Consider the following 10,682-nt stretch of genomic DNA (forward strand, 5'->3'; position numbering starts at 1 on the left):
AGAGACAGTATAATCTGACAAAGAGAATGACTCATTAGTCGGAGGTTCATACTCTACATACTCTATTATCTCTATCCCCTAAGGTTTTCATATAGTCATACCTGTCTGCAGAACAAAGTGGGTTGGTTCTAGCTAGCGTAGGATAGAAGTGATGTTTAGTACCCTACACCCTGTGATGTAACGCTAAGTGATTACCAGAGAGGGAATTGAGATGGTCAATGTCAGTTCCAAGTTCTAGGTTCTACGTTTGTGGTTCTTAAATTCTACATTCTATGTCGTAGGTTCTAGATTCTAAGCTATAGGGTGTGTGTCAGGTTCTAAGTTCTTACCCACGGAATACGCCGCCATAAGGAACCCAGCGGAACCCGCCAGAACCTGAAAATCCTGCAGCTTCGTTTTGTGAACGATCAGAGCGATCCTGGTAATCTGAGGAACGACAGGAGAAAAACGCAGGGATGTAAAAGGAGAGAAACACAGTGTGATGCGTCCCTATAGGCCTGGTCAACTGTAGTGCACTATATAGGGAATAGGGTGGCATTTGGGATGCCGACAGCATGTTCTCCCCATCCCTCCTGTCAGGATGAGGACTGTTGTCAGGAGGAGCAGTAGGCCAGTAGTACCAAACAACTCTCATCACTAACTAACTACTGAAAAACAAACAGAGAGAGAGAGAAAATGGAACGAGGAACGAGAGTTGACAGGTGAGAAGAGATACTTCAAAAGAGGAGATGAAGGGAGTTTTCTGAGCAATATTCATCCCTCTCTGTTTTTGTTTTAATCTCTTGTCAGTCAAGACATGAACCACCGTTTCCAAATAAACCTGAAATGCTGCGATGTTCAAAGGATAGAAAAAACAGAACGACACACACACACACACACACACACAGTGGGAAAACCCACAGGGGAAATCTGAAAACGTTCTGAGCAACCATCAGTCAGTCAAATCACTTGCAACAAGTCAGCACGGTCGGTAACTGATCCATCAATCAATCAATCAAATAAATAAATGGTGTGCGAGTGTGTGTGTGTGTGTGTGTGTGTGTGTGTGTGTGTGTGTGTGTGTGTGTGTGTGTGTGTGTGTGTGTGTGTGTGTGTGTGTGTGTGTGTGTGTGTGTGTGTGTGTGTGTGTGTGTGTGTGTGTGTGAGGACTCACGTCTCCTCCGCTGTCCTTGAGTCCCAGTATGTTAGGGTGTTGGGCCAGTCTCACCACAGCATCAACAGGGAGGTCAAGACCTGTGTTAGCCGGGACACTGTACAGAACTACTGGTACTGGACTATTGTCTGCCACCTGCAGGGGGTGTCAGAGAGACAACACCGGGACCAAACACAACCCCCAGGCCCAGGCCATAGAATCAGAATAATTATTTATCTATTGAATTCTATTTCTATGGTACAGACTGTATGGGTCCAGAACAGAACACTATGACATATATATTATGACATGTGGTATATATTAGGACATGTGGAATATATTAACCTTTTGTGACTAGGGGGCAGTATTTTCATATTTGGAAAAATAACGTTCCCGTAGTAAACGGGATATTTTGTCAGGACAAGATGCTAGAATATGCATATAATTGACAGCTTAGGACAGAAAACACTAAAGTTTCCAAAACTGTAAAAATATTGTCTGAGTATAACAGAACTGATATTGCAGGTGAAAGCCTGAGAAAAAAATCCAATCCGGAAGTGCCTCATGTTTTGAAAGCGCTGCGTTCCAATGCGTCCCTATTGAGCAGTGAATGGCCTATCAACCAGATTACTCTTTCTCCGTATTCCCCAAGGTGTCTACAGCATTGTGACGTAGTTTTACGCATTTATGTTGAAGAATACCCGTAAGCGGCTACATTGCGCAACTGATGGCTCCCAGAGTGATTCTCGCGTAAAATACAGAGTTAGCCATTATTCCAATCGGTCCTACTGAAAAATCAACTGTCCCGGTGGATATATTATCGAATAGATATTTGAAAAACACCTTGAGGGTTGATTATAAACTATGTTTGCCATGTTATGTTTCTGTCAATATTATGGGGCTAATTTGGAATATTTTCCGCGTTTTCGTGACTGCAATTTCCGGGTGATTTCTCAGCCAAATGTGAAGAACAAACGGAGCTATTTCGCCTACAAAAATAATATTTGGGAATTGGCTATCTAACTGGGAGTCTCGTGAGTGAAAACATCTGAAGCTAATCAAAGGTAATGGATTTAAGTTGATTGCTTTTCTGATTTCCGTGACCAAGTTACCTGCTGCTAGCTAGACAAAATGCTATGCTAGGCTATCGATAAACTTACACAAATGCTTGTCTAGCTTTGACTGTGAAGCATATTTTGAAAATCTGAGATGACAGGGTGATTAACAAAAGGCTAAATTGTGTATCAATATATTTCACTTGTGATTTTCATGAATAGGAATATTTTCTAGGAATATTTATGTCCGTTGGGTTATGCTAATTAGTGTCAGTCGATGATTACGCTCCCGCATGAGGGATGGGGAGTCACTAGAGGTTTTAAGACATGTGGTATATATTAAGACATATGGTATATATTATATATTAACTTCTTGATACTACCCACACCGCATGCGGGAGCGTAATCATAGCCTCAAACTAATTAGCATATATTATATATTAAGACATGTGGTATATATTAAGACATGTGGTATATATTAAGACATGTGGTATATATTATATATTAAGACATGTGGTATATATTATATATTAAGACATGTGGTATATATTATATATTAAGACATGTGGTATATATTAAGACATGTGGTATATATTATATATTAAGACATGTGGTATATATTATATATTAAGACATGTGGTATATATTATATATTAAGACATGTGGTATATATTATATATTAAGACATGTGGTATATATTATATATTAAGACATGTGGTATATATTATATATTAAGACATGTGGTATATATTAAGACATGTGGTATATATTAAGACATGTGGTATATATTATATATTAAGACATGTGGTATATATTATATATTAAGACATGTGGTATATATTATATATTAAGACATGTGGTATATATTAAGACATATGGTATATATTATATATTAAGACATGTGGTATATATTATATATTAAGACATGTGGTATATATTATATATTAAGACATGTGGTATATATTATATATTAAGACATGTGGTATATATATATTATATATTAAGACATGTGGTATATATTAAGACATGTGGTATATATTATATATTAAGACATGTGTATATATATTATATATTAAGACATGTGGTATATATTATATATTAAGACATGTGGTATATATTATATATTAAGACATGTGGTATATATTAAGACATGTGGTATATATTATATATTAAGACATGTGGTATATATTATATATTAAGACATTATATATTAAGACATGTGGTATATATTAAGACATGTGGTATATATTATATATTAAGACATGTGGTATATATATATGGTATATATTATATATTAAGACATGTGGTATATATTATATATTAAGACATGTGGTATATATTATATATTAAGACATGTGGTATATATTATATATTAAGACATGTGGTATATATTATATATTAAGACATGTGGTATATATTATATATTAAGTGGTATATATTATATATTAAGACATGTGGTATATATTAAGACATGTGGTATATATTATATATTAAGACATGTGGTATATATTATATATTAAGACATGTGGTATATATTATATATTAAGACATGTGGTATATATTATATATTAAGACATGTGGTATATATTATATATTAAGACATGTGGTATATATTATATATTAAGACATGTGGTATATATTATATATTAAGACATGGTATATATGGTATATATTAAGACATGTGGTATATATTATATATTAAGACATGTGGTATATATTATATATTAAGACATGTGGTATATATTAAGACATGTGGTATATATTAAGACATATATATTAAGACATGTGGTATATATTATATATTAAGACATGTGGTATATATTATATATTATTATATATTAAGACATGTGGTATATATTATTAAGACATATATGGTATATATTAAGACATGTGGTATATATATATTAAGACATGTGGTATATATTATATATTAAGACATGTGGTATATATTAAGACATGTGGTATATATTATATATTAAGACATTATATATTAAGACATGTGGTATATATTATATATTAAGACATGTGGTATATATTATATATTAAGACATGTGGTATATATTATATATTAAGACATGTGGTATATATTAAGACATGTGGTATATATTAAGACATGTGGTATATATTATATATTAAGACATGTGGTATATATTATATATTAAGACATGTGGTATATATTATATATTAAGACATGTGGTATATATTAAGACATGTGGTATATATTAAGACATGTGGTATATATTATATATTAAGACATGTGGTATATATTATATATTAAGACATGTGGTATATATTATATATTAAGACATGTGGTATATATTATATATTAAGACATGTGGTATATATTATATATTAAGACATGTGGTATATATTATATATTAAGACATGTGGTATATATTAAGACATGTGGTATATATTATATATTAAGACATGTGGTATATAAGACATTATATATTAAGACATGTGGTATATATTAAGTGGTATATATTATATATTAAGACATGTGGTATATATTAAGACATGTGGTATATATTAAGACATGTGGTATATATTAAGACATGTGGTATATATTATATATTAAGACATGTGGTATATATTATATATTAAGACATGTGGTATATATTAAGACATGTGGTATATATTATATATTAAGACATGTGGTATATATTAAGACATGTGGTATATATTAAGACATGTGGTATATATTATATATTAAGACATGTATATATTATATATTAAGACATGTGGTATATATTATATATTAAGACATGTGGTATATATTATATATTAAGACATGTGGTATATATTATATATTAAGACATGTGGTATATATTATATATTAAGACATGTGGTATATATTATATATTAAGACATGTGGTATATATTATATATTAAGACATGTGGTATATATTATATATTAAGACATGTGGTATATATTAAGACATGTGGTATATATTATATATTAAGACATGTGGTATATATTATATATTAAGACATGTGGTATATATTATATATTAAGACATGTGGTATATATTATTATATATTAAGACATGTGGTATATATTATATATTAAGACATGTATTATATATTAAGACATGTGGTATATATTACATGTGGTATATATTAAGACATGTGGTATATATTATATATTAAGACATGTGGTATATATTATATATTAAGACATGTGGTATATATTAAGACATGTGGTATATATTATATATTAAGACATGTGGTATATATATATGGTATATATTAAGACATGTGGTATATATTATATATTAAGACATGTGGTATATATTATATATTAAGACATGTGGTATATATTAAGACATGTGGTATATATTATATATTAAGACATGTATATATTATATATTAAGACATGTGGTATATATTATATATTAAGACATGTGGTATATATTATATATTAAGACATGTGGTATATATTATATATTAAGACATGTGGTATATATTATATATTAAGACATGTGGTATATATTATATATTAAGACATGTGGTATATATTATATATTAAGACATGTGGTATATATTAAGACATGTGGTATATATTATATATTAAGACATGTGGTATATATTATATATTAAGACATGTGGTATATATTATATATTAAGACATGTGGTATATATTATATATTAAGACATGTGGTATATATTAAGACATGTGGTATATATTATATATTAAGACATGTGGTATATATTATATATTAAGACATGTGGTATATATTAAGACATGTGGTATATATTATATATTAAGACATGTGGTATATATTAAGACATGTGGTATATATTATATATTAAGACATGTGGTATATATTAAGACATGTGGTATATATTAAGACATGTGGTATATATTATATATTAAGACATGTGGTATATATTATATATTAAGACATGTGGTATATATTAAGACATGTGGTATATATTAAGACATGTGGTATATATTATATATTAAGACATGTGGTATATATTATATATTAAGACATGTGGTATATATTATATATTAAGACATGTGGTATATATTATATATTAAGACATGTGGTATATATATATTATATATATTAAGACATGTGGTATATATTATATATTAAGACATGTGGTATATATTATATATTAAGACATGTGGTATATATTATATATTAAGACATGTGGTATATATTATATATTTATATATTAAGACATGTGGATATATTATATATATATATTATATATTAAGACATGTGGTATATATTATATATTAAGACATGTGGTATATATTATATATTAAGACATGTGGTATATATTAAGACATGTGGTATATATTATATATTAAGACATGTGGTATATATTAAGACATGTGGTATATATTATATATTAAGACATGTGGTATATATTATATATTAAGACATGTGGTATATATTAAGACATGTGGTATATATTATGGTATATATTAAGACATGTGGTATATATTATATATTAAGACATGTGGTATATATTATATATTAAGACATGTGGTATATTATTATATATTAAGACATGTGGTATATATTATATATTAAGACATGTGGTATATATTATATATTAAGACATGTGGTATATATTATATATTAAGACATGTGGTATATATTATATATTAAGACAGTATATATATATATATAAGACATGGTATATATTATATATTAAGACATGTGGTATATATTATATATTAAGACATGTGGGTATATATTAAGACATGTGGTATATATTAAGACATGTGGTATATATTATATATTAAGACATGTGGTATATATTATATATTAAGACATGTGGTATATATTATATATTAAGACATGTGGTATATATTAAGACATGTGGTATATATTAAGACATGTGGTATATATTATATATTAAGACATGTGGTATATATTATATATTAAGACATGTGGTATATATTAAGACATATATATGACATGTGGTATATATTATATATTAAGACATGTGGTATATATTATATATTAAGACATGTGGTATATATTATATATTAAGACATGTGGTATATATTAAGACATGTGGTATATATTATATATTAAGACATGTGGTATATATTAAGACATGTGGTATATATTATATATTAAGACATGTGGTATATATTATATATTAAGACATGTGTATATATTATATATTAAGACATGTGGTATATATATATAAGACATGTGGTATATATTATGTGGTATATATTATATATTAAGACATGTGGTATATATTATATATTAAGACATGTGGTATATATTAAGACATGTGGTATATATTATATATTAAGACATGTGGTATATATTATATATTAAGACATGTGGTATATATTATATATTAAGACATGTGGTATATATTATATATTAAGACATGTGGTATATTATGGTATATATTAAGACATGTGGTATATATTATATATTAAGACATGTGGTATATATTATATATTAAGACATGTATATATTATATATGGTATATATTATATATTAAGACATGTGGTATATATTATATATTAAGACATGTGGTATATATTATATATTAAGACATGTGGTATATATTATATATTAAGACATGTGGTATATATATTAAGACATGTGGTATATATTATATTAAGACATGTGGTATATATTATATATTAAGACATGTGGTATATATTATATATTAAGACATGTGGTATATATTATATATTAAGACATGTGGTATATATTAAGACATGGTATATATTATATATTAAGACATGTGGTATATATTATATATTAAGACATGTGGTATATATTAAGACATGTGGTATATATTAAGACATGTGGTATATATTATATATTAAGACATGTGGTATATATTAAGACATGTGGTATATATTAAGACATGTGGTATATATTATATATTATAGACATGTGGTATATATTATATATTAAGACATGTGGTATATATTATATATTAAGACATGGTATATATTAAGATATGGTATATATTAAGACATGTGGTATATATTATATATTAAGACATGTGGTATATATTATATATTAAGACATGTGGTATATATATTATATATTAAGACATGTGGTATATATTATATATTAAGACATGTGGTATATATTATATATTAAGACATGTGGTATATATTATATATTAAGACATGTGGTATATATTATATATTAAGACATGTGGTATATATTATATATTAAGACATGTGGTATATATTATATATTAAGACATGTGGTATATATTATATATTAAGACATGTGGTATATATTATATATTAAGACATGTGGTATATATTATATATTAAGACATGTGGTATATATTATATATTAAGACATGTGGTATATATTATATATTAAGACATGTGGTATATATTATATATTATGACATGTGGTATATATTATATATTAAGACATGTGGTATATATTATATATTAAGACATGTGGTTTATATTATATATTAAGACATGTGGTATATATTAAGACATGTGGTATATATTATATATTAAGACATCCCATATGTCTTGGGATACTTACCTTCTAGGCAGAGTTCCTCTGTCCAATGTCTGTGTTATTTTGCACATCTTAATCTTTTATTTTATTTCGCCAGTCTAAGATATGGCTTTTTCTTTGCAACTCTGCCTAGAAGGCCAGCATCCCAGAGTCACCTCTTCACTGTTGACGTTGAGACTGGTATTTTGCGGGTACTTTTTAATGAAGCTGCCAGTTGAGGACTTGCCAAGCGGCCCAAACTGTTGCATATACCCTGACTCTGTGTGCAATGAACGCAAGAGAAGTGACACAAAGGCATTGATGTTTATGGTTAGGTATATTCGTGCAACGATTGTGCTTTTTTTCAGCGAATGCGCTTTTGTTAATTCATCACCCGTTTGGCGAAGTTGGCTGTGATTCGATGTTAAATTAACAGGCACCGCATTGATTATATGCAACGCAGGACAAGCTAGTTAACCTAGTAATATCGTCAACCATCTGTTGTTAACTAGTGATTTTGTGAAGATTGTTTTTTATAAAATAAGTTTAATGCTAGCTAGCAACTTACCGTGGCTCCTTGCTGCACTCGCGTAAGAGGTGGTCAGCCTGCCACACAGTTTCCTCGTGGAATGCAATGTAATTGGCCATAATCGGCATCCAAAAATGCTGATTACCGATTTGTTATGAAAACTTGAAATCGGCCCTAATTAAATCGGCCATGCCTATTAATCAGTCGACCTCTATTAGAGAGGACAGCTGTTTTGTGTGAAGAATAAGAAGAGGAGAAGTAGTAGAAGTACAAGTAGTAGAAGAAGTAGTAGTAGAAGTAGCAGAAGTAGCAGAAGTAGAAGTAGCAAAAGTAGAAGAAGTAGTAGTAGAAGTAGCAAAAGTAGTAGTAGAAGAAGTAGTAGTAGTAGCAGTAGAAGAAGTAGTAGTAGAAGTAGCAGAAATAGTAGTAGTAGCAGCAGTAGAAGAAGTAGTAGTAGTAGAAGAAGTAGTAGAAGTAGCAAAAGTAGCAGAAGTAGTAGTAGAAGTAGTAGTAGAAGTAGCAAAAGTAGAAGTAGTAGTAGCAAAAGTAGTAGTAGCAGAAGTAGTAGTAGAAGAAGTAGTAGTAGAAGTAGCAGAAGTAGTAGTAGTAGTAGTAGAAGTAGTAGAAGAAGTAGAAGTAGCAGAAGAAGTAAAAGTAGTAGTAGAAGTAGTAGAAGAAGTAAAAGTAGTAGAAGAAGTAAAAGTAGTAGAAGAAGTAGAAGAAGTAAAAGTAGTAGAAGTAAAAGTAGTAAAAGTAGTAGAAGAAGTAAAAGTAGTAGAAGTAGCAGTAGAAGAAGTAGTAGTAGTAGTAAAAGTAGTAGTAGAAGTAATAGTAGAAGTCGTAGAAGTAGTAGTAGTAGTAGTAGTAGTAGTGACCTGTGTGAAGTGGTGAACCAGCGCCCTGCTGTCCATCATGCCCTTGTAGAAGCATGGCGTTACCACGAGAACCAGGTCTGCCCCCGCCCCCGCCATCCTCTCTGTCATCACTACCGTAGCTTTGGTGGCTGAGGGGGGGCAGGGGAGAGAGGGGGAGAAAGCGAGGGGGAGAGAGAGAGAGAGATGGGAGAGAGAGAGAGAGAGAGAGAGAGAGAGAGAGAGAGAGAGAGAGAGAGAGAGAGAGAGAGAGAGATGGGGGGAGAGAGAGAGAGGAGGGAGGGATCAGAAGGAATGAGGGACAGAAAGGATAAAGATGGAGAGAGAGAGATGGGAGAGAGAGAGAGAGAGAGCGAGATGGGAGAGGAGAGAGAGAGAGAGAGAGATGGGAGAGAGAGAGCGAGAGATGGGAGTGAGAAAGAAAAGGGAGAAAAAGAAAAGGAGAGAGAAAGAGTTTTATTCAGATCCATGTTTACAACACTATTCAATTCCATTAAAGGGCTTTATTGGCATGGGAAACATGATTACATTGCCAAAGCAAGTGAAATAGATAATAAACAAAAAGGAAATAAACGAGGGAAACATTATGCTCTAAAAGTTTTAAAAGAACATAGACATTTC

At 29.5% G+C, this 10,682-nt stretch overlaps 1 protein-coding gene across 1 annotated transcript; it reads right to left on the bottom strand.

The window, feature by feature from the left end:
- Positions 1-49: 49 nt before the first annotated feature.
- LOC124030346 (4-hydroxy-2-oxoglutarate aldolase, mitochondrial-like) lies at positions 50-10,191 on the bottom strand. Its single transcript, XM_046341725.1, has 3 exons — positions 10,065-10,191; positions 1,154-1,288; positions 50-426 (listed from the first exon to the last, which is right to left on the bottom strand). The coding sequence occupies exons 1-3, from the start codon at positions 10,170-10,172 to the stop codon at positions 292-294; spliced, it is 378 nt and encodes a 125-aa protein (XP_046197681.1). The 5' UTR covers positions 10,173-10,191; the 3' UTR covers positions 50-291.
- Positions 10,192-10,682: the final 491 nt, after the last annotated feature.

The sequence above is a fragment of the Oncorhynchus gorbuscha genome, unplaced genomic scaffold, assembly GCF_021184085.1.
Source record: "Oncorhynchus gorbuscha isolate QuinsamMale2020 ecotype Even-year unplaced genomic scaffold, OgorEven_v1.0 Un_scaffold_10753, whole genome shotgun sequence".
NCBI classification, from domain to species: domain Eukaryota; kingdom Metazoa; phylum Chordata; class Actinopteri; order Salmoniformes; family Salmonidae; genus Oncorhynchus; species Oncorhynchus gorbuscha.

What these genes read in the sequence shown, in the direction of transcription:
- LOC124030346 (XM_046341725.1), bottom strand. Translation starts at nt 10,172, where the DNA reads ATGACAGAGAGGATGGCGGGGGCGGGGGCAGACCTGGTTCTCGTGGTA. An exon ending in TGGTTCACCACTTCACACAG is followed by an intron (nt 1,289 to 10,064) that starts GTCACTACTACT and finishes CACCCCCTGCAG; the next exon opens with GTGGCAGACAATAGTCCAGT. An exon ending in TCAAGGACAGCGGAGGAGAC is followed by an intron (nt 427 to 1,153) that starts GTGAGTCCTCAC and finishes GTCGTTCCTCAG; the next exon opens with ATTACCAGGATCGCTCTGAT.